The sequence below is a fragment of the Leptonychotes weddellii genome, chromosome 7 (genome assembly GCF_054177405.1).
Source record: "Leptonychotes weddellii isolate Sample4059 chromosome 7, ASM5417740v2, whole genome shotgun sequence".
Lineage (NCBI taxonomy): Eukaryota > Metazoa > Chordata > Mammalia > Carnivora > Phocidae > Leptonychotes > Leptonychotes weddellii.
Window position 1 is genome coordinate 111,044,105 of NC_138375.1, and position 23,468 is coordinate 111,067,572.

Sequence of the window (23,468 nt, forward strand, 5' to 3'; positions counted from 1 at the left end):
CCTGCTACCCTTGGCTTCCCCTGCTAGGAGCTCCGGGCCAGCTTTCTCCTGCGCTGCCAGGTCAGAGCTGCAAGGTTCCCATGACAACGGATGACAGCAGCAGAGGCTGCTGGCCACAGGGTCAGGGGTGAGGGGGGTGTGGGTGGCAGAGCAGAAGAAGGGAGGTGGCCTAGCACAACGGTGGGGGAGGGGGCTGGAGTGAAGGACCCCGAAATTACAGCTCTCTCCTGAGGCCTAACACCCCAGGAAAGGCCTAGAACTTTGCCTGATTGATGCCGAAAGGGACTCCATTGCACTGACTGGGGAAGCCAGGCAAAGGAAGGGTTGGCTATGCATTTGGTCATGCGATCACGAAGCCAGCTAGAGGGTATGGCTTGGATGGAAATCCTAGCCCCTTGCCTCCCAGCCCAGCACTCTGCTGCCTCTAGGGTCTTGGCAGTAAGAGTTGGGGTCCAGATGACCCTATATCCCCACCTCCAGGAAGTGAACAGGTTCGACAGCCCTCCAACCAGCCTGGCTTGGATTCTTTATCCTCTAATGAGGGGTCAGGGCCCCAAAACTGACAGATCACTTCTTGTCAAGCCTAGCCCCCCATTTTTTAGCACAGGGTATGTTTCAGTTTCCTTGGATGGGGACCTGACAAGGATCACACCCCCTGCTGACTCCCCACCCCTGGTGCAGGGGCTGGGGGATGGTCAGGCATTTGCCCCACATACCCAGGTTGACTGAAGATTTCACTCCAGACCTAAGTCCCTTCAAAGGCTGCCCAGGTTCCAGAACCATCATTGGCTTCCACTGTCCCCAAGACAAAACATATACACTCATCCTGGAGTTTGGGGTTGACTCTGCAGTCCCTGGCGCTCCCTCTGGTATGGTCTCCTCACTGCTCCAAAAGTACCAGTCTCCATGCCTCCTAGGTAAGCAGCATAGTCCTTCGAGGCTCAGCTCCACTCACACTCCTTCAAGAAGCCTTCTCGGCTCTTCCCATCCACGCAGATCTCTTACTCACCAACGGGTACAAGGCTTAAGAGTTCACATGTCCCTTGCACACATGACTTCTCATTCCATCCTCCTAGCATCTCTGGAAAAGTGATGTTACTTGCTGATGAGTAAACTGAGGCCTGGAGAAGAATCTCCTTAGAGAAGGTCATACAGGGGCACCTGGGTGGCTCAGTCATTGAGCATCTGCCTTCGGCTCAGGTCATGATCCCAGGGTCCTGGAATCGAGCCCCGCATCATGCTCCCTGCTCCGCGGGAAGCCTGCTTCTCCCTCTCCCACTCCCCCTGCTTGGGTTCCCTCTCTTGCTGTGTCTCTCTCTGTCAAATAAATAAATAAAATCTTAAAAAAAAAAGAGAGAGAAGGTCATACAGCCTGTGAGCATCAACTTGGGAGCTGGCTGCAAGCCCTTTTTTCTCTTGGCGTCCCCTCTTGGCAGTTCCCAGCCTGTGGGACTGCAGTTGGGATCCTCAAGCTCAGACCCAACAGCTTCTTCCTCCCGCTCCTTAAACAAAGGGCCAACCCATGTCCTCCGCCTCCAACTCATCCAGTTCTTCAGCATTACTGAGCACCTAACAGGTGCTAACAAGACAAGCCCTTCCCCCTTGGAGCTCACCTTCTAGCCCGGTAGGCCAGCAAGTGAACAAGTATGGTCCCAGCAGAGTTGTGATGGGGGCACCCGGGGCAGTGGGTGCACAGACGAGGGTTCTCCAGCCAGAATTGCAGAGTCAAGGCAGATTCCAACCAGCTCTGCCTCCCTTAGGTCCCACCTGCCTTGGGAATTTTACTCCCCTATCCAACCTCAGTCCCACTAGCTGCAGCCCTAGATGTTTAAGTGGGTGATTGGCTGAGAAAGGCCAATACCCAGGTCCCTGACCCCCGTGCTTTATCAACCAGCAACCTTACTCTGTTATCTGCCCGGAATCGATCCCCTCTCTCCACCATCTCCACAGACCCCCGGGATGGGTAGAGGGGCTGGCTGGACAGCAGGCTCGTTAGGCTAAAGCTGGCAGATCCACCGCACTCCTCTTGGAGCCCCCCATCCCCCAGCTCTGCTCTCCGAAGAACAGTAGGGCCAGCAGAACCAGCAGGAGGTAGGAAAGGGTCAAAGCCTCCCCCTCCCCGGGCTGCTGAGCCAAGCTGGGAACAGGAGAGAAAGAAGCCACAGGATTGCTGCTTGGTCCTCAGGGCTCCCAATGGCCACCAGGAAGGCAAGAGAAAATGAGAAGGGGACTCAGTCCCAGCAGCCAAAATCCTCCCACCAGTTGGACTGGGGGCTATGGGGGCTGCAGGAGGCAGGGCAGTCTCCCGACCCAGAGCCCAGTGCCCTTGCCAGTGGTGGGGGGTCAGGGCACTGGGCACCGTCGTGATGAAGCCGGCTGCAGGGCGATTAATCTCATGAGGACTGTGCATCAGCCCCCCACTCCAGAGCCTCCCATGGTCAACCCCACCTTGCTGCCCCGGGAGTTAATCTCAGCTCCGGGGACTTCTCAGCCGCTGTCATGGCTGCATTAATTCTGAGGCAGAGGGAGGCAGGAAGGAGGCAACACAGATGGGGGGGTGGTGGATAGCCTCCTTGGGAAGTCCCAAAGGATGGGGTCCCAAAGGATGCGGCCTGGGGCCCCCTTCAAGGCCCTGCCCTGGATGAAGAGTGGGGGGCATCCATATTATCTCCCTTGGACCATCAGAACGCTTGCACCCCCAGCCTCTAGCCCTCGGCCACCAGCTGAGCCCCAAATGCAGTTTGCAGTTTTGACAGCAGATGTCTCTGCTATTATGATTTATCAAAATGCTTAAGGTAAATAATGCACACAATTTATAGGAAAGGAAGCGGGCAGCAGAAGGTGGGAGGGATTGAATGGGGTCAGGGGACTTTGGGGCAGAGGACTCAGAGCACCCTCACCTCTGTCCTCAGCTCTCCCCTCTCAGACCCGAGGCTCGATCCCAGCCTGGCCCTGGGGAAGGTGGCCAGGGGCAACATCAAGCCTGCCCAGCTGCCGACCCGAGCCTGGTCCTCAGGAGGTCAGGGAGTGGATGGGCCTGTCTTGCTGGGGCCCAGCCAGGCCTGGGAGGCGGCCACCTGAGGGAAGCGCTGAGCCAGCCTCACACCTCAGCCACGTTTCCATGGCTTCACTGAGTCCTGGCTCCCGAGGGCTCTGTCGCCTTATCAACAGCGGGCACTGCCCTGGCCCTCACCCTCGCAGTCACTCCCCCCGGACCCCAGCGGCTGCCTACGGATCCTGCTGCAGCAGGGCCAAATTTCCGCCACACGCAGTGCCCCGTTCTGGGCAGGCCTCAGACCTGGGTGAGGGGCTGGGAGCGTGGTGGCAAGTCACCACGAGGCCACCACCTCATAGATTCAAGCTGCACCCACTCTGGGCCCCCCAAATACCCAAACCCTGTCATTCCAGGGGAGGGGGCAGTGATCTTGGGCTACCCTCTCATCCTCCACCCTCACTCCACACAGTGCTCTTTGTTTCCAAACCTTTCTTGGTTAAAGAATTTTTGGGGGTTTTCTGATTTGAAAAGCAATATATATTTATCACAACAACAAAAACAAAAAAGAGTGAAAAAAAAAAAAAAGAGAAAGTGCAGAAAAGTTTAAGGAAGTAATGCTTGACCTTAATCCCACATCTGGGCATGATCACAGGCAGCATGTGGGGTGGGGGTGGGAGGTTCCTTCCAGCCAAAGCCTGAAGCATAACCAGGTGTTTAAGGGCTAGCCTCTGAAACCAGAGGAACCCAGCTGGGTGACCTTGTGTGTCTTTCCACTTCTACCTCTCTGAACCTCAACTTTCTCATTTGAACAATGGCGTAAGTAATCAATGCCCTCCTCACGGGTTACTGGGGGGCTTAGGTGAGCGAGTAAGTGCCGTGGGCCGGCCCAAGGCCTGGCACACGGGGCCACAGGCTCCATGCAGTGTGAGGCAGGAGACTTTAGCACCTCTAACCAAGGGTAGAGATGCAGAGTATGGAGGTTCCAAGGGGCTAAGGAAAGGGGGCTCTTTCTAGTAAGTCTCCCCCACCTGTGAACAGCACTCCAATTAGGGTTGAAAATGCATGAGAGGAAAAAAAAGCCCCAGAAAGAAGAGATCATGTGTTTATTCAGCCCACAGAGGTTTCCAATGCCACCCCCACTCAACTGCCGGCCACAGCCCTGAAGCCAGGTGATGCTACCCAGAGTGATCAGGACGGTGATGGGGGTGGCGCAGGGGCACTAAACTTGGCCTGCTGGGGTCCAAAGGGCCCCGGAGGAGGTAGCACCCGAAGAGGAAGGCATCAGTCAGAAGGGAGAAGGCAGCAGGCAATGGAGCTGCATCTGACCCATCATGGGGCATCAGGAGGCCAGGGTAGCTGGCTGCCAGAGTCCCCAGCCCCAGCCTCCCCCCTCCCCCCTCCCCCCAGTCACTCCGCACCCAGGCCTGGAGCCCTGGAGGACCTCCGCTCCCCTCCCCTGGGCCCGCCCCATCTTCACGCCCTGCTGCCTGGAATCTGAGGCAGCCCTTGTTCTCTGGCAGGAGGGGAATTTAATGCCGCTGAGGGATGGCAGGTCGACAGGCGAAGAGAGATGAAAGTGTCCGCTCTGGCAGCCGGGTCGGGGCCTCGGGGGGACCCTCCTGCAGCCCCCCCCACCCTCCCCAGCCATTCTCCATTCTGTGTGGCACGAAGAGCCCTCAAGGGGCCCTCAGGGAAGATGTGGACCTCTGGGGATGGGACTCCCTGCAGGGCTGTGTGACCTTGGGGGGCAGCTGGGCCTCTCTGTGCCCATTACTTGCCTGCAGGGTGCCTGGGCCAAGATCTGTATCATTAACATGCTGGTGGCTGCCTGTCCCTCCCTCACCTTGGCTGTTGTCAGCACGGCCTGTCAGCATAGGGCCACGGGTGGGCAGTGGGGGACCCGGGCGGGCTGCACAATGACCTCCATCCATCCATCTCTGGCACCTGGGAGCTGCTGCTGCAATCAGGTCAGGCCTAAGCAGCCTTGACTGCAGCCATGCCAGGTGGCCATCGCCACCTCCTTTGTGACTGCATAGAGCTAAGTCGAGCCTGGGAAGAGAGGCTAAGGCCCCGAGTCGGAATCTGCCCCCTGGGCCAACAGCCCCATGTCCCTGCTGGAGATGCTGTGGGTCTTGGCACGTGAGGTGAACTTGTTGCTCTGCAGAGCACCCCGCCAAGTGCCCCACCCCACCCCACAATCCCTTCTTTCCTAGAGACAGACAGGCAAGGGTGGTTGGCCAAGGTCATCCATCAAGGGTGCATGCAGATGCGTGCTCACGTGCGTGCGCGCGCGCGCACACACACACACACACACACACACACTGACACATGGTGACCAAGAAGTGAAGAGGCCCCATGTGTTCAGACTCCCAGGTCCCCTTTCCCTTCCGTGGAGGCACACGGTCCTCCCACAGCTGCCTGGTGCAAGGGGTGGAGGCCAGAAGCCCGAGTTCTAATCAGACCCTTGCTACCATCTTGCTGTGTGACTTGGGCGCGTCACATACCCTCTCTGGGCTTCAGCTGTACATCTGTAAAATAGGTAGTAACAATCCCTATCCTGATGATTTTCGGAAGCCAAAGAAGCAAACTGACTCGACAATCGGACACCACTCCAGACCGAAGACAGCCCCCAGCCAGCCTTGGGGCAAAGGGAGAGCCCAGCTCCTGGCCCGCAAACACCTGGCCGCTGCACGGGCCGGGCCACCTCCTCCTTGCTGTACAGCAGGACTGCAGCAAGCTCCTCGCAGAGCCTGGGGCCCAGCCGGGGTGCCGAGTCCGGTCAGGGCATGAGACAGGGGCCCCAGCGCCGGGGGGCGGTGTAAGGACACCGGGGGACCAGGTCAGGCCGAGCCCCGCGGCTTTGGAGGGGAGGGGGCGCCTGGCAGGCGCTGGGCAGGCTGGGGTGGGGAGAGGCCTTTGGCGGCCACAGAGAACAAAGAGGCTGGGGTTGCCAGGAGATTTTGTGGAGCTGGAGCTGGTGGTAGGGCCGGGAGAGGGGCCGTGGCAGCCGTGGGAACTGCGCCTGCTGCCCCCACGCCAGCTCCCCCCCCCCCGCCCCAGACTGGGCCTCAGGGCCAGGCTGCAGGGAAGAGGGGCGGCCGGGGACACCACTCTGTCCTTAGAGTTGCATGCTGTGAGGGCAGAGGCCCAGGCAATGCTGCACGTCCAGCCACACACGGCACAGTGTCAGCATCCCTGAGAGGGTCGCAGGTGCACGTTGACACACGATGTCACAAGCACACACCCAGGGTTGTGCAAGTGGTGTCACGGGGTCTCAGCTTGGTCACCGGCCAGCATCAGACCCTCCCATGGAATCCCCGGCGTCAGTCTCAGGGCCACACCCATGATGGTTACACAGACACAATGTCACAAACCACCGAGACTCACCCAGTGTGTCACAGGCCCATGCATGCCGCACAACATCAGTGTCACAGATCCAATGTCACACACACGGAGCTGGCCCGTGTCGCACACATCACACTGGCTCTGCTACAGGACTGCACAATGTCATTGGATCACACGTGCCATGTCACCGAGCACCCCAATGTGCAGCTACTGACATCGTGCATTAACCCACAGCCGTATGAGGTCTCCCAGAGCCTGCCACACAGTCACAGACCTGCTTTCGTGTCACACACAGCCATACTGTTGCACAAGGCCTCACACGGTTGTCAGGGCCTTGGAATCTGTCTCTCACGCACACACACACGCACGCGCGCACACACTCGCGCACGTGGCTGCATGGAGGCTGGGTTTGTCTCCAGCACCGTGCGTACCCCCACCCACCCCTGCCATCCGGGGGGGCGGAAGGAGAGCACGGGCTGAAGGCTCTCAGGTCACCAGGAGGTCAGGCTCCCAACGGTAGCAGAGCGGAGCGGAGGGCACCCCTAGGGAGGGGAATTGGGCGTACAGCTCCGCAGGGAGCCTGCCTCTGAGTACTTCTCCGTCAGCAGGAGAGCAGCAGGGGTGAGCCCGCAACAGAAGACACCGAGGTGCTAGGTACAGGGAGAGACACGCACGGACTCAGAGACGTGGAAGGATGACAAGACACAGAGACACAGCGTCAGAAACCAGGAGACCATCAAGAGAGAGATTCAGAGACAGCGAGCCAGACAGAAATGGTTAGAGGTGGACGTGCCGGAGCAGGGCCTGGCCAGGGCTGGAGCCCGCGGGGGGACGGGGCGGCAGCGAGCCCACTGGAGGGGGGCGTGGGAGCGGAAGATGAGGCGGCCAGGGCTTTAGGGAGGACCCACAGCCTGGGCAGAAGGTGGGGGACATCTTGGTGAGATTTAGGTGAATAGCTTTAAAATAGCAGCACCAGCTGCCATTTGACCGAGTGCTTATGATGAGCCAGGCCCTTCCCTAGAGTGATCTCATTTCATCCTCAGGCGACTTTATGGAGGAGAGACAATTATTGTCCCCGTTTCCCAGATGAGGTAACTGAGGTCTCATCATGTGTTCAGCCCACAGCTATCCCCACCCTTGCCTGGACCTCCTCCAGACCGAGGGGCTGGCCTCCCATTTCCACAAGCGGAGCACAGAGGCCACACTGGAAGACGTGAGGGGCTTCAAGCTTTGGGCTTCCGTGTCAAGGGGGAGGCCCAGGAGCCATGGCTGGGCTGTGGGTTGGCACACTCAAAAGGTCCAGGCTGGCTGAGTCCCAGCAACCCCCTCCGGGCTGGCACTGGAGCCGTCCACCCCACACCTGTAGGCATGCCAACGAGGGCTGGCCGAGGCCATCTGCGGCCTGTGTACTGCCAGCAGCAGGGCGGGGGGCAGGCCGGGGCCTCCTGCCTGGGTGCCCCCTGCTGGCCAGGCTGCCCACCCTGCCGACCCCAAGGACGACCGCCCCTGCCCACTCGAGCACCCGGAGGTGCTGCAGTGTGCCTTGGGCAGGGGACGAGGGTGCCCCTGGCTGCAACACCTCCCCCTACTCCCCGCTGGACGCCCCCCTCCGGCAGAGCCGCCTGGAGAGATCACAGGCAGCCACATGAAAGGGAATTTTTCCCAGGCAGAGCCGGAGTTGAAAGCTGCCTCCCCCCACCCCCACCTGCCCCCGCTGTGCCAGGCCAGGCTGCTGAGCTCCTGGCGCTCTAAGGGAGTTTGTGACGCCGGGAGGGGGCTGGGGGTCAGAGCCCCCACCCAATACAGGCTGCTTTTCCTCCTCCCGGGAACAATGGCAGAGGCGGGCAGCCCATCTGCCCCAGCTCACTGCCCACTCACCTTCACAAGTTGCCCCTTCCCTCATCCCAGAAAGCCCTCACCCACCTGAAGCGAGGCCCCTGACATTGTCAGGAAGTCCTTCTTCCAGTCTAGCCTCCATCTCAGCCAGGCTCCAAGCAGCTGGGTGGGAAGAATGTCTGCCCGTCAAGTGGATGATAGGTCTCATCCTGCAGGCCGGCCTCTGTGATGTGCAGGGGTGGGGGCCGTGCAGCTGTCACCCCTTCCTGTTCAGGCTGCCTTGGCCTAGACCATGTGGCTATGTGGTGATTTCCCCAGACATCTGGCCTCCGAGGTCGCAGACAACCTTGAGCCAACAAACTTTCTGGGGGTGGGGAAAGTCGCTCAAGGATACCCCCCTCCCGGCTTCAGTCCAGCCGCCCTCAGGCCCGAAGAGGGATATGGGGGGCGGGGGGGGGGTAGGGGTTTTTCTGTGTGCATTCTGGGCACAGCCAGGTCCCTACAAATCTGGGTTAAAACTGCTCCCTGGGGATCATCTCAGTGGTTGGGGGAGCAACAGATCCCTGCAAGAAAGAACGAAAGAAAGCGAACAGGCCGCTCGGGCCCCACCTCCTGTCCTGCTGGCTGCTCTGCACTGGCCAGGCCCTGACGACAGTAGAGAAGGTGGCCCCAGGTGAGAGAAGGTCCCTGGAGGTCCGGGTTCTGAGGCAGAGGGTACAATCGGGCAGGCGAGAATGTTCCAGAACCAGCCATTTCCCGATTAACAGCACTTCCACCACGCCAGCCGGGCTGGCTGTTTCTGCTTGACCCCCCCCGTCAGGATCTGCCGGACCTGACTCCCCAAGAGAGCCCGACTCTCAGTGTCCCCGGGCCATCCTTCTTCCTTCCCAGGGTGGCTCCACATCACCCCTGCCCAGCAACAGCCCCCAAGCCAGCCCCCCCAAACCGGAGAGCAAGAAGCCAGCGGTGCTTCGTGACACAAACATGCATTCGTTTTATTCACAAAACAGCCTGGTTTCCTAAAACAATACAAACAGCATGTTCATCAGCAGGAAGCTGGCCGTGGGCAAGGGGGCCCAGGCCGCAGGGCCCCCCCCACCCCGGGGCACCCACACCCACCGGCAGGGGGCCACGCAAAGAAGCCCTTTCTTCTGTGGCCATGAGCAAGGCCAGAAAAAAAGGACTTATTTTCTCTAAGGGAAGTAGCCAGGATCGGAAATATCGAGACATGGGCTCCCCAGATCTCAATGGATAAAGGAACAGAACTTTCATTTTCGCAAAATCATCGTTGTCGGGGTGGGGGATCCCATTCTGGGGACCGCGAGTGCAGCGTGGGCAGCCCGGGCGCAGGGGTGGGGGGGCTGCTCCCTCCCCCTCTGTGAGCTCCTGGCCGCAGCCCGGCCCGCGTGGATGGGTACAGAGGGGCTTCGCCGCGGCGCCATCAACATTCTCTTTATAAACGTGAGTGGATTCTCCAGGCAAACTATGCACTATTTCATGGTCGGAAAGAATCAAAGGAAGTTTAAATGAGGGTGGAGTTAAACTGTGCTAAATTACAGTAGTGCTTATTAGTAACTAGATTTCAAAAGGTTACAGAAAATTTACATTCTCTACACAAAAACTGCATCTCCTGCACAGACAACATCGACATCGACAACAGGAAGGAAACTGATTGTCCATTCTTTGCCCAGGAAGTCTCGGTACTTTATAGATTCGTCTCTACCTCTTTTTTTGTTGTTGTTGTTGTTCTTCCGAAAAAGCAGTTAAAATTTTTTTTTCCTTTTTCTTTTTATACTAGGGACGTGGAGATGTTAAAACGACAACAAAAAATATATATATAAAAACAGGAATGAAATCTGTGAGAGAATATTTTTGGTTCTAAAGACGGGTGCATCCGTTTGTCTTCGCCCGAATCCCTTGCCGGAGACCACACGAGCAGTGACATTGCACGGAGAGGGCAAGCTTTGGGTTCCCGCCGCCGTCACTGAAACCACCGGAAGGCGGCTCCCGTCGGAAGCATCACCTTCTGAAGGCGGGGGCGGGAGACAAAAACAAGGAGAGAGTTCAGTCAGGGTCCGGCGGGGCCTGGTGCAAAGGTGCTCCCCCGTGGAGGGCCTCGTGGCGGAGGGACGGGCCTGGAGTAAAGGCAGCCACCCCGTGGAGTTCCTGCCATCCTGACCGGGCCAGAGAAGAAGCCTTGACCCGCGGGGCCGCTGCAGGGCCCGGAGCACCCCGAGGCCCCCTGAGCCACTGTGTCCAGGAACCCTCCTCCTTCCAAACAGGAAGACCCATTCCCCCGGTCCAGAGGCCACGCGCGCCAGGTGGCTGTGGTGCGTCTGGGGGCTGTGTGCGTGGTTCTGTCGAACGAGCGTGGCAGCGTGCGCACCGGCTGCCCGTGTGGATGTGCACCCCGAGCTGGGCTACGGTGGCTAGTGCGTGTGCGGCTGGGGTGGGGACGAGGGAGACCGGCTGTGTTAAGAGGCTACGTCTATAGAAAGACTGTGGACTGGGCAGGGAGGGGTGTGTGCGTGCGTGTGTGTGTGTCTACAAGAGATGAGAGCGGGTGCCTTTGTGTGCATATAGGTGTGTTCTCTGGGCAGGAGAGCAGATATATGAGGTTTGGGCCTTGGGGGTGGGGAGTAGCCACGGCTGGGATGTCATTATTGTTTTCCAACCATTCTGAACATTTGCGTCCAGCCCACTCATAGAGGGGCGGGGCCGGGGCCGGGACAGCAGGCTGAAAAGATGCTTTTGTACCAGACCTGGCACCACCGCTAGGCTGCCACGGCTGGGGGCACAGGGACAAGCTCTGCCATGAGCGTGGAGAGAAAGCAGCATGGGAACCCTTCTGCCTGCTCTAAGCCCCTTCCTGTGCAGGCTGCCTTGGCCTAGACCATGCGGCTATGTGGTGATTTCCCCGGAAAGCCAATCATCCCAAAGTGGACAGGCCTGGCCTACACCCCAAGATCACAACCACCCCCTCACCCTAGGCCCATAGGACCCCTGGCCATTTGCCTACGCAGCCAGACTGACCTCGGGGCCCCAAGAAACCCCAAATCCGTCAACGAGATATCTAGACGCAGGGTTCTCCCAGGCCTCGGGGCAGGGCAGTGAGCACCGGGGCGGCCTTAGGGGAAAGGCTGGGCTCTGAAGGGGCGAGTGAGGGGCTTTACCCCTTAAAGCCACATGGCCCACAGGACAGAACCCCTCAGGTGGGACAAGGGAGAGCCCCAGAATCTTAGGGCACAGACTGGAAACTTTAGGATACGTCTGAAAGTCAGAAACTTGGGACCTCAATGGCTGGCCCAAAACTCCAGGAAGGGGTTCAGAATCCCTGGGCCTGGCTGGAAATGCGAGGCCCCCGCCTGGAACTCGATGCTTGCCTTGCGAACTACGACCTAATGAGATCTCAGGATGTGGCGCTGACTTTCTGGGCGATGAACTGGTGTCTGGGAGCCTGCTCCAGAACCCCAGAGCCCAGGGATTGGCTGAGCAGCCCCCAGACACTGGCCCAGGTAGGAAAAGGAGGGTTGGGGGGGTTGGGGTGGGTTTGGACTGCCAGACAGACACAAGAGCCCACACACCTCCCTCTAAGGCGTCGTTACCTCCAGAGCAGCGGAAGGCTTCTTTTTGAGTTCCTCACATTTTCTGAATTTGCAAATCTGATGGCCAGTCTTTCGGTTCCTACAACTGCTGCACTGCTCGCAGTTGATGCGCCGCCGGCAGGGCGCGCACATGCCGCAGCGTTTCCGCTTCTTCTTGCCCGAGCTGATGGCCGAGGCCAGCTCTCCCTGCATGGGGTACTCGGCCAGGCCGGCCATGTGCAGCGCGCTCTCGGCCAGGAACACGCCCGCCGGGGTCATGATGAAGAGGCCCGGGTTGATGGGGAAGGCGCCCAGGTAGGGGAAGTCGGACTGGCCGTTGAGGGCCTCGGCGCCCGCCACGGCCTCCATGTCGGGCAGGCCGGCGCCCGCCTCGCTCATCAGCGGCAGGTGCTCCTGCACCACGCGCTTCAGCATCTCCGTGGACTGCGCGAACTGCTGCAGCGTCAGCTGTCCCTCGGCTGCCAGCTCCGTGGCCCGCTCCGCCTTGCTCAGCAGGCTGGCCACAGCACCACTTTTGTGCTTTGAGGTAGGGTTGCTTTTGTCCACGGCCATGGCCGCCGCCAGGTCGTGCCCGTTGGCCAACAGGGAGGCGGCAGCTGCGGCGGCGGCAGCCTTTTCAGCAGACTCGCCGCCCATCATGCTGCCGCCGCCCCCGCCGCCGCCCCCGAAGGAAGAGTAGTGGGAGAGAGGGCGGGAGCGGCGCAGGCTCTTGTTGAGGGGTTCGCTGATGATGCCGCTCTTGTTCCGACGCTCGGGGGGCGGAGCATCATCCGCCACCGCGGCTGGCGCGGCCGTGGCCACCGCCGCGCTCTTGTCGGCCACTCCCGCCTTGGGGCCGCCGCCGCTGTTGCTGCTGCTACTGCCACCGCTGTCCTGGGGGCTACTGCCGAGGCTCGACATGGTGGGGCCGAGGCCCAGAGCCCACTGCTGGGGGCGGGGGGGGGTGCTGCCAACCGCGGGGCGTCCACAGACGAGCACCGGCCCGGCTGCCCACAGCACAGATGCCTGGTGGGCCCTGCTGCTCAGGGCAGGCTCATGGTCAGGTGTGCACGGGAAGGGTCTTCACTCTGTTGGGACAAGAGGGGACAGAGTCAGGGCGGCGGTAGACATCTCCTTCCCCCACATCACCACCACCACCACGACCAACAACGGTATCTCCGAAAGCCCACTCTAACAACCGCAAGCCCTGCTGGGCACTTATTACGCGCCAGACCCAACACGGTTAGGTATTTTTTGTGTACTATTTTTTTTTAAGATTTTATTTATTTATTTTAGAGAGAGGGAAGATAGAAAGAGAGTGAGCAAGCACGAGTGGGGAGAGAGCAGAGGGAGAGGGACAAGCAGACAAGCAGACTGCGCTGAGCGCGGAACCCGATGCGGGGCTCGATCCCCCACAACCCTGAGAGCATGACCTGAGCCGAAACCAAGAGTCGGACGCTTAACTGACTGAGCCACCCAGACGCCCCATTTGTACTATCTCAGTGAAGACTCACAAGCACCCTTTGAAGTAGTGGCTAATAATTCTCTATTTTGTAGATGAGGAATGCAACGTTTAGAAGACTTGACCATGGATATACAGTTGTCGAGTGTCACGGTGGAGGCTCAGCCAGGGTCTGACCAGCCCAGATCTCCGGCCCATTCTTCCTGGGCTGGGGGGTAGGAAACAACTCAGATGTTTATTAACCTCGGAGGGTTACAGAGTCACATTTTGCTTCCTAATCTTCCTTCCCTGACCCATCTACAAAAGGATTTGGAACAGCCTCTGCAAAGCTTGAAGGTTTAGACCAGAAGTCTGGGAAGTTGGGATGCCTGGGTGGCTGAGTAGGGGCATCCGACTCGATTTCGGCTCAAAACGTGATCTCAGGATCGTGGGATCCAGCCCTGCGTTGAGCTCTGCGCTCAGCGGGGTATCTGCTTGAGATTCTCTCTCTCTGCCCCTCCCCCTGCTTACACTCCTGTGAGTGCTCTCTCTCTAAATTAAAAAAAATCTTAAAAAAAAAAAAAAGTCTGGGAAGCTGCTCCCAGACTCTCATTTGGCAATTCCTAATACATATGGATTATCTCAAGGCTCTGACAAGTCCTGCAGGGAAAGGAAACTGACTTAAAGAGGTTGCCAAATAGAGCACAGAATCCGTATTTCAAGGAGCATGTATCCTCCTGCTAGAGAGCAGGCAGCACTGTGCCAGAGGATAAGCCTTCTCCTGTAAGAGTGGGAGAACAAACTGTGCACATATCGGCACACGCTTCCTCCTCACTCTCTCTCTTTTTTTTAAAGATTTTATTTATTTATTTGACAGCACAAGCAGGGGGAAGCAGCAGGCTGAGGGAGAGGGAGAAGCAGGCTCCCTACTGAGCAAGGAGCCCCATGCGGGGCTCGATCCCAGGACCCTGCAATCATGACCTGAGCTGAAGGCAGATGCTCAACCGACTGAGCCACCCAGGCGCCCCCTCTTCACTCTCAAACCACAGTCGTCATTACCTCAGACCCCACTCTTGTCTCTACTCAGGCCTCCCTGCTGTGCTCCGGCCTGGCTCCCAGATGGGTCTGGGATGAGGTCCCAGCGAGAGCCCAGAGCTGGGGTAGGCTGTGGGCAGGAGGGGCCTCTGGCTGGTGCAGGCTGGACTGAGAGTGGGTGTGACCCTCCAGGGAACAGAGCCTGTTCTTCAGCCACATCCACATTTCTGAGGTGCCCTTCCTAGGACAGAGCCTGCTCTGCTCAAGCCCCAGGATCAAGGCTTATGAGCAGCCAGGCTCCTTGGTCAGGAGCTCTGGAACGAACTGTCCAGAAGGAGTGGAATGGCAGTTTCCTCATCGGCCCTGGCTCTCTAGCATCCTTTCCTTGCCTGCCTGCCTGGCCCAGCAACCCCTGGGAGAGGGGCGGGAGGGAGGGCCCAGCCTGAGCAGCTGGTGGCTCAAGGGGGGGGGCGCACATCTGGCCAGGGCTGTCCCGCCCTAGGCTTGGGGGCGGCACACATACATCTTTGTCCCCAGGCAACCCCACCATCCCCCAGTCACAGGACTCTGCCGGGCCTGGTCCCTGGTCCCAGGAGGTCATCTAGTCCAACCTTCTGCGCTTCCACAGGGGGAAACTGAGGCCCAAGCCGGCAGGGCCCCCTGCTCCGGGACTGCTAAGGAGTGGCCACAAGGAGGAGCGAGTGTAGGAGAGGGAAAAGCTCTGTCTCCTGAGTGAGGCAAAAATGGCAGGCATCAGCAGACAGCCAGACGCTCCCTGCCTCTCCCCAGAGGGCAATGGCCCACGTACACTCCTTTCTAGTGAAGGCAGATGGGTGGCAAGGAAGAGCTGGGCAAGCTGGCAGATTCTACCAGGACAAACCCAGGAGGGCCTGGCAGGGTGTCCAGCCTGGGCTGGGGGTACCACAGAGGTCAGAGTTGTACCGAGAGGCAGGGATCGGGTACAATAGCCGTGTTCTGTCCCACCTGCTAAGAGCTAAGCCCAGGGTGGCTCTTCAGGCCCTCCCTCAGAAATTAGCACCCCTCTAGGCGGCAGTGACCCTGGCTCGGTGTCGGAGACTAGGGCCAGCGACCATATCAGCCCATCTGAGCTCAACTACCCTGCCCTGGAGCGCACGGTGCCAGCAGGCCCAGACATGGTGAGGGAAGAAGACAGGAGAAGGCAGGAGCCCTTGGGTTGGAGAGGTGGGGGAGAGGTGGGGAGGGGAGCAGTCCGTGCCCTAGCCCCCCTGTGTGTCCCCGCCTCTGCGGCCTGCTGGCTGGTGGCAGAAATCGATAGCTGCATTAACGCTGTTCTTGCTCTCCTCCCTCCCTCCCTCCTCCCAGCTCCAGGATCTGGCTCTGTGTGCAGGGCGGGCAGGTCAATTAGAAGTCAGCTCCCTCCAACAGGGGCGGGCGTTCAGGGCTGGTGCTCTGGCCGAGTCTCTCTCTGCTTTTGTCTCCATCCTGAGTCTCGTCATAGGGACCAAACCTCATGTTCTGTTCATCTCTGGCCCCTTCTTTGAATCTCTCTAACCTTTTCTTTCTTTTTTTTTTTTTTTGTCCTTCCTCAGGGACTTCCCTCTCGGAGCCCCCCAGGTCCTGGGACCTACTGAGCTATGGAGCAGAGGACGGGATATGTCATCAAACAGGTGCCGCAGGCAGAACACTGGTTTGTCAGCCACAGAAACTGAAGGTGGGGAGTACACAAGGGGGACTGGCACCCAGGTTAACTCTGTCCTCAAACCCCAGAGTGGGCAGATATCAACATCTAGTTAGTCCCCAAGGCCTGGTCTCTAAGCTTGTTCAAAATCTGCCCCTATACCTGGCTCATCTCCTTTAGACCCTGGGAAAGGCTGATGCCCTGGTCCCAGTGGACCACGGACCACAGGGCTTGTCTGCCCTCCTCATGGCAGGGGAGGACGTAAGACCTTCTCCCAGGCCCCAGCCCTCTACTGCAAGGCACACAGCAAACCCCTCGCAGGCCAGGAAGGGCCTGGCAGTGCCCAGGCAGCAGGGGAGGAGCTGGGGCTGCGTTGAAGCGGAGCGGGAATGAGCGGGAGGGAAAGCTGGCGGGCAGGCGGGCGGCGGCGGGCGCATCCATCATCGGCCCTGCCAGGAACGCATCCAGCCCCCAAAAAGAAATACTGCGCCTGAGGAGGGACAACAAAGGGCTCCGTTTCATCAGCAATGCGGAGCCAGCGCCCCGCCGCCCCGCCAGCCGCGGTCAGCCCACAAAGGACCCCTTTGTCCATGCAGGAGCCGGGCCGGCCGGGAGCTGGGACCAGGGGCTGACGGGCGGGGACAGAGCCCAGAGGGAGGGGGGTGGGGGGGAACCAGTCCTGGAGAGCTGGGGGGCAGAGGGGGACACGGGGGGGCAGAAGAACAGAGACAGGTGGTGCAGATAGAGGATCGTGAGACAGAACTCGAGGGGCGGGTCAGAGAAAGAGGGACTTGGAGAGGACAGGGCAAAGGGTCAAGGTTAGAGAACAGAGCCTCATGGGAAGCAGAAAACAGAGGGACTGGGCTCAGAGAGATCCAAGGCTCCTAGCCCAGCTCGGAGACTTGAGGTTCTGACAGACACGGAAACAGCGCTGAGGAGAATCCTAGACTCAGGGACCTAGGGACCAAGAGAAAGCAGTTGGACATGCAGAGCCCATGGCTCTAAGAGCCCCCAGCCCACTCTGGCCCACGGCAGGGGAAGCAGAGATTGCTAGGGAGGAGCCTGAGGGTCAGCGGGTTCTTGGCCTCAGGGCCTGGCCAGGGGACCCAACCTCCTATGGGCTCTAGCTCACAGGCTAAGCTGGGAAGGCAGGAAGTCAAAGCTGGGGCCTCTCTCCTGACACTGGGACCATCCCCCTGCCTCTCCTCCCAGGCTCTAGCTAGCCCCAGAAGACACAGACCCACCCCTCTCCAACCAGCTCCCAGCACCAAGTGACACTCAGGGTCCCTTAACTTACTAACCCTATCAGTCAGCATTTATTGAGCACCGACTGGATCTCAGGCTCTGTGCTCCTAAGCTTTACATGGAAACCAGGGAAATAGAAACTATTAAGCAGTTTCAGGGATGAGGAAATTGATGCTCAAAGAGGATCAAACTGTCAGGTCAAGGTCAAATGACTGGTTAGAATTTGAACCCAGAGCCCAAGTGTGTCACCCTGCTGTGTGACCACTTTTGCTCTACCTATGCAACTGACAAAGTAGCCCAGGGCAAGGTGACCCAGCCGTCCCAAGGCTGCGCCCACCCCCCAGGGTTGTTACCGTGCCTGTCACCTTTATGTGGATTGGGGGGGGCGAGTTGTCACAGACTCCAGGGAGTGTCTTCACCTGGGGGACTTGGAGATGCCCAGGCAGGAACCCAGAATGCTGGGCCGGTGACATCATAATGCCAGCCGACAATGAGGTCACCAGAGGTGATGGTAATGCCCTCACTCCTACCCTGAGCCCCAGGGGAGCCAAGATTCACCCCCAGACAGAGCCTGAGCCCTTCGGGCCAGACCGCAGTGGGGGCAGGGGCCCCGGTGGGACACGCACACAGGTGGCCCACAGTGAGATGTTCTAGAAGTTCAGTTGCACACATCCCCCTCCCGTTTCCCCAACAGCTGCCCCATGCCCGGGGGTACGGGGGAGACAGCGCAGGATCCGGACTCGGCACTGCCCTGGAGGAGTACACAGGTGCTAGGCCCATGGTCCCATGAACCAGTATGAAATGAGAGCGGGAAGGTGACCAAGTGGAGCACTGGGGGCCTTTCTGGAGGAGGAACTGCTAGCCTGTGAGTTAAAGATGAGGAGTGGTTACCAAAGGGGACATGAGCCTGAAACGGTTCTTAAGAAAAGGGGAAGAGGGGCGCCTGGCCGGCTCAGTCGGTAGAGCATGCAACTCCTGATCTCGGGGTGGCGGGTTTGAGCCCCACGCTGAGGGCAGAGTTTACTTAAAAAAAAAAAATGGGGAAGAGGGTGTGAGGTATGGTCGTGAGGCTGGCAGGGTCCCAACTGGGCAGGGCACTGGGGCCAAGGGTAGGATTTTTTTCAAACAGCTTTACTGAGGCATGGTTTACACACTATAAAATTTAACCATTTGTAAGTGTACAATTCAGTGATTTTTAATAAGCTTACAGAGTCGTGCCACACCACCACCGCCAAGGCCAGAGTCTGAGCAAGGCGCCATCCCTCTCTTGCTCCTTTGCTGGCTAGAACAAACTTCCAGCCGTCCTTCCTGCTTGAGGGAAGGCTTCCTGGAGGAGGGTGCATTCTGGCGGGGCCTTGAGGAGCCCGAGCCACTGGCCCAGCAGGGCACACCATTCCGCCATCGTCTGGGCGGGCCAACACTGCCGACTTGCACACTCCAGCTCTTCACACTCTTCCCCACACTCCCCTGTGCGCTCCTGACATCCCTGTTACATCCTCTTCACGCCCCTCCACCCACGTTGGTGGCTGGTCTTCCTGGCCTCCAAGGGAGGTGAGATGGACAGACAGACGGATGGTGGGCAAGCCAGTGGTGGCGAAGAGAACAGACCACAGGCTCTGGTGGCTGAGCGGAGCTGAGGCTGAGCAAGCGGGGGGCAGGGGGTGGGGGCGTCGTCTCTGATTTCCATGATTCAGCCTAGGGAGTTTCCAGAAGAAAAAAAAGCTCCACTCAGGCCCAAGGCAATGCACACGGAGACACTGGTCTTGGAAGCTGGGAGAAAGGCAGTCCTCACCCGAGAGCACAGGGCACATACCCAGCTACAGACGAGCACACACACAAAAGCACACACCCCTGCTGACACCCAGCAGATGGCCTGGGGCAGGGCATGCCCTCAGCACCACTAGACTCTCCCCAAGACAGAACAGGGGGCTGGAGTCCTATTTCCCTGACCCTCTTAGACCCCTCCACCTAAGGCAGGCACAACCCCGTTGCCTGAAGAATGAAATATGCTGAAGAAAACCCTAGGAGTCCATGGGGCTCTATTCTCCCTTACAGAGCTCCCAAAAAACAGTTGGAGGAGGGGGTCAGCCCATTCCATGTAAAGGAACACTGAGGGCCCAGGCAGGAGGTATGCCCTGACCTGGGGTTCTAGGGAGTGATCTCAGACACCTCTGATAAAGACCAAGGCTTCCTCACCAGGCACCTCCTTCAGGCCAGGTTCCCTCCCTACGAGAGTCAAAGGATCAGGAGGGTCCTTTCCTCTGTGTGACCTTGGCATATGGCCTCTGAGTCTATTTCTCTATCTGTAACATGGAACCAGGAGGATAAGAGTTACTATGTTAAGGAGGACTTCCTGTGTGCCAGACGCTATATGCTTTGTCTCAATGAGTCTTCCTACACACCTTCTGAAGGAAGATGATTATTGGCCCATTTAGAGCAAGCAATTCGATAAGCAGTTGAGATGCAGGGAAAACGGATGCCCGCTCTACTGGGGACCCTCTGGATCTAGACTAACATTTCCCAAAGTAATGTCTGAGCTGACATCAACCTGGGGTCAGAGCCACACACTGACTTAGGACCTCCTTCCCGGTGGACAGTGCAGGAAGGTTAGCTCAGAGATAATTGGGCCAAGGAACTAGAGGGGGATCTGTCCTCTTAGCGCTTGCGTGTGAGGAGCAAGGGTGTTAACAGGACCATCCAGGGGACTAGAATCCTAACGTCTAGGTTTGTGGCTCCATCCTGTCTCTTCCTGTTGATTTGACTGTGCCTTTCCCCTACAATGAGTCTCAGTTTCCCATCTATAAAATGGAGAATGGTTCTTACTTCTTACCCCGAACTGTAGATCCCCGAGGGGGTCCATGAGGAAAAAAGTAGAGACACACAGGAAAAAAAGACTCCAGATAGTGACCCCTCCCACCCTCCAAATCCCAGAGGACCTGAAACTGCCCATGAAGTGATCTGCAGACAGGGAAACTGAAGTCTGGAGAGAAGGTTCTGAACAGGTCCTAGGGTTGAGACCCTGTCAGGCTTATTGGGGAGAGGAGCATCTAGCTCCTTCCCAATGCTACCATCTCCCCAGAAGAAATGATGATAGCAGACCCTCATAACACACACTCACTCTACCGGTATGGTGCTAAGCACTTTACACACATTTTCTCACTGAATTTTTTCTGTAACTCTTTAACTCATATTGTCACCCATTTACAGATGAGGCCACTGAGACTCAGGGAAGTAAAGTCACCTGCATAAGGTCACAAGGTCAATAAGCAGCAAAGCGAGGATTTGAAACCAGGTCTGTGTGACTCCAAGGCCTGGCTCTCCCACACTGGCCAAGGGCTCTGAGGGACATGGAAGGAGGGCTTATGGCGGGAGGCTGAGGACCAGTTCAGCCCAGCCTAGGGGTTCTGGGGTGAGGGGGAGTGGCTCTCAGGCTCTGGGCAAAACACGTGAAGGCACTGCTGCAGAAGTCTGCAGCTGTACCCTAAGGCCCAGGAAAAGACAGGGGAAGGGGCTGCGGGTGGGCCGGACGGGCCAGGCTGGGCCAGAGCTCCGGGCATTCCGGCGGCCTCCGCAGGAAGCAGAATGGGACGGAAACCGGCTCCTGCCTCCTCCCCCAGAATCCTGTGGGCAGCCCAGCCGGGCCGCACAGAGGCCCTCTTTGTGCCTGCCCCAACCCGCCACCCGCGGCTGGCCCAGGGTTTTGAGTTTCCTGGGGGGGTGGGGGCCCTGTCACTGCTAAACCTCCAGCTACCTCCCCCTCTCAAGGGTGGCCACAGTGGTCCACAGCTGGTGGAGGAAGCGAGTGGATGCCCAGGGCTACCCCAGAGACTCTGGGGGGCCCGGAGTCTGCCCACGTCTCATACCCCCAACACTTACACACCTTAATTGGGGGCTGGCGGCGGGCAGGGACCCAGGGAGAACCCGAGAGGCCATCCCCCTGAGCCGGCCTCTCTGCCAGAAGCCACGTGTCCACCTGATGTACCTGGAACCCCCCATCTCACTCCATCTTGGTGACTGGGCCCAGGTTGGTGTACCTGGAGAGGCTGGCCAGGATGGTAGGGCAGTCTGTCTGCCAACCACCATTTCCCACTCTCCAGGGGCTCCCTGGACACAGAGAGCACATCGAGGGGGAGGCCTCAGGCTTACTTCAGCATGTCAGGGACAAAAGCCTCTTGGGTGGTATAAATGTGCTCAAGGAACACTGGGCCCCAGGGAGTGAGCTCTGGCTGGAGCGCGTATCGTGAAGAGTAGCACCACAGACCGGTAGGACTGCGTGTGTCCACCTAGAAGGTGCGTCAGATACTGTACATGCTACACGCATGAGTGTGTGTGCGTGTGTGTGTGTCTGGGGGTGGGGGCTGTGCGTGTGCCCAAGTGTATGTGCACAGACTCAGATGGCACCCTGTGGGTTTGCACACTGATGTCTACACAGGGCTTATGTGCCAGTGTCGGTGAAGGTCTTTGTGTGACCCCCTTGTGTGTACACGTGGAGTGTGTGCTATCTACATCCCCGGATGTAAGCATACGCCTGAGTGCGCATGTGTGCGCGCTACAGTGGTTTACACGATGGCTGGATGTCTGTGGGTTCTTCTGGTCCGTGAGCGTCAACACATTGTTGCCATGTGTATACGAGGGTGTGTGTGTGTGTGTGTGTGTGTGTGTGTGTGCGCGTGCACGCACATGCACACACACTGTGAGTTGTATCAGGGCTTCGGGGGGTTCTGAGGTGTGAGTGTGGGGCCCAGCCGGGATGGGGACGGTGCAGACAGGAACTGATGCCAGGTGCTGGGGCCCCTAGGGAAACAGGAAGCTGCCCACAGGTGTGCCTGGGCTGTGGTGGGGGCTGGGCTCCACCCACGTTCAGTTTGTCCCCCTGAGAAACCAAGCCAGGGTTCCAGTAGCCGAAAGCCCGTCCCAGCCACGAGGGAGGCACCTTCCTTGCCTGTGTGCTCTTCAAGACGGAACAGCTCTGACCAGCGTCTACCCACCCCGCCTGGCCTGAGCATGGAAAAAACTGGAAAACAAAAGCCCCCAGACCGCAGGCACTCCCTGCAGAGGCGTGGGGGAAGCAGGCAAGAGGCAGGAGGCTGAGGAGGAAGGAGGGAGGTGTCGCCGCAGCCCCGGAACACAAAAATAATGAGGCGAGAGGGGGCATGGGGCCGAGCCGGCTGGTTCCGGAGTCGCTATCTGACCTTGACAGATGCCACAGCTGGGCGCCGGGGAGAGGAGCCTCGGTGCAGCACAACACCCCCCACCCCCTGCCACCTCCCCCAGGCCAGGTCGATGGACGTCCAGGCGGGGGCCCCAGCCACAGGCAGCCACCCCACCAGGTGGGAGAAGGGAGGCCTCAGTGTGCGTCCCAGCTTGGGGGGGGGGGATGGCGGTGGGAGGGCACGGAGGCGAGGGAGTGGGGGCAGGGCGCGGCGGGGCCCCGGAGGCAGCAGTGCGGTCTCCTGAGGGCACCGTGGCCTTCAGGTGTGGCCGTGTGTGTGAGACACACAGAGCGTGCTGTTGTGCTTGCGTAGCTGCGAGGCTGAGTGTGCGCGCGGGAGGGAAGCAGAGTGTGACTGTGTGTGTGACAGAGACAAAGATCATACTTGTGTGTGTCCTTGGGGTCACACGAGGCTGGAGAGTCAGGCTGAGGTCCCTGAAATGGGTGTGGCCACACCACTCAGGGGTGGGCACCGATCCCTCCCCTGCCCCCTTCCAGAGCCACAGCTGTCCTGGAGGGTGCAAGCCACGCTGGGGCCAAAAGAGGGAAGGAGGACAAAGAGAGCCACAGCCCCCCCCCCCCAACCAAGTTGTCACATGCGGATGGAGCCGAGCCGCCCCTGTGGCCCTCCCTGGCCTACTCTCCCTCCCACGGTGGTGGTGGTCCTGGGCATCAGTGACGGACACCGGGCTGGGCACCACGACTCTGGGGACCCCCATGAGGGACTGGGTGTGAGCTGCGGGAGGGGATGCTGGGCTGGAGGCGGATTAACAATTCCGAGCACTGGCTGCATAATTAAAAAATCATTACAGGCGGGCGGGCAGAGCCGAGTGTGAGCTCACGCTCAGAGCAGGCGGGGACACTGCCATGGCGCTCCCCCTCCCACTGCCTCCCCGAGGAAAAAATCCCACCTGCTAATATAATTATGGAAAAACACAAGCACAGAAATTTGGTTTCAGCAAACAACGTGCCTGAGTGCCCGGGGCCTGCCTGGCCCATCAGCACAGTGAGCAGGCGGGCCGCTCGTGCCCAGAGCTCATGGCAGTGAGGCCGGCCCTGCTGGGTCCATACTCCAGACCCTGACCACCCTCTCCCAGCTCACGAGAGACGCGAGT

At 59.1% G+C, this 23,468-nt stretch overlaps 1 protein-coding gene across 3 annotated transcripts in view; it reads right to left on the reverse strand.

Moving 5' to 3' along the window:
• Positions 1-9,146: 9,146 nt before the first annotated feature.
• The window catches only part of CXXC5 (CXXC finger protein 5), a 34,585-nt gene continuing 20,263 nt past the window's right edge, over positions 9,147-23,468 (reverse strand). For 2 of the 3 annotated variants that reach the window (XM_081825731.1, XM_081825732.1), the window contains exons 2-3: positions 11,782-12,848; positions 9,147-10,202 (exon numbers count right to left, since the gene is read on the reverse strand). In XM_081825731.1, the coding sequence (XP_081681857.1) occupies positions 10,158-10,202; positions 11,782-12,681 (945 nt within the window). In that variant the 5' untranslated portion in view covers positions 12,682-12,848 and the 3' untranslated portion in view covers positions 9,147-10,157. Of the gene's footprint in view, positions 10,203-11,760; positions 12,849-23,468 lie in introns of all 3 variants that reach the window. The other variant, XM_081825733.1, reaches the window with a different exon arrangement.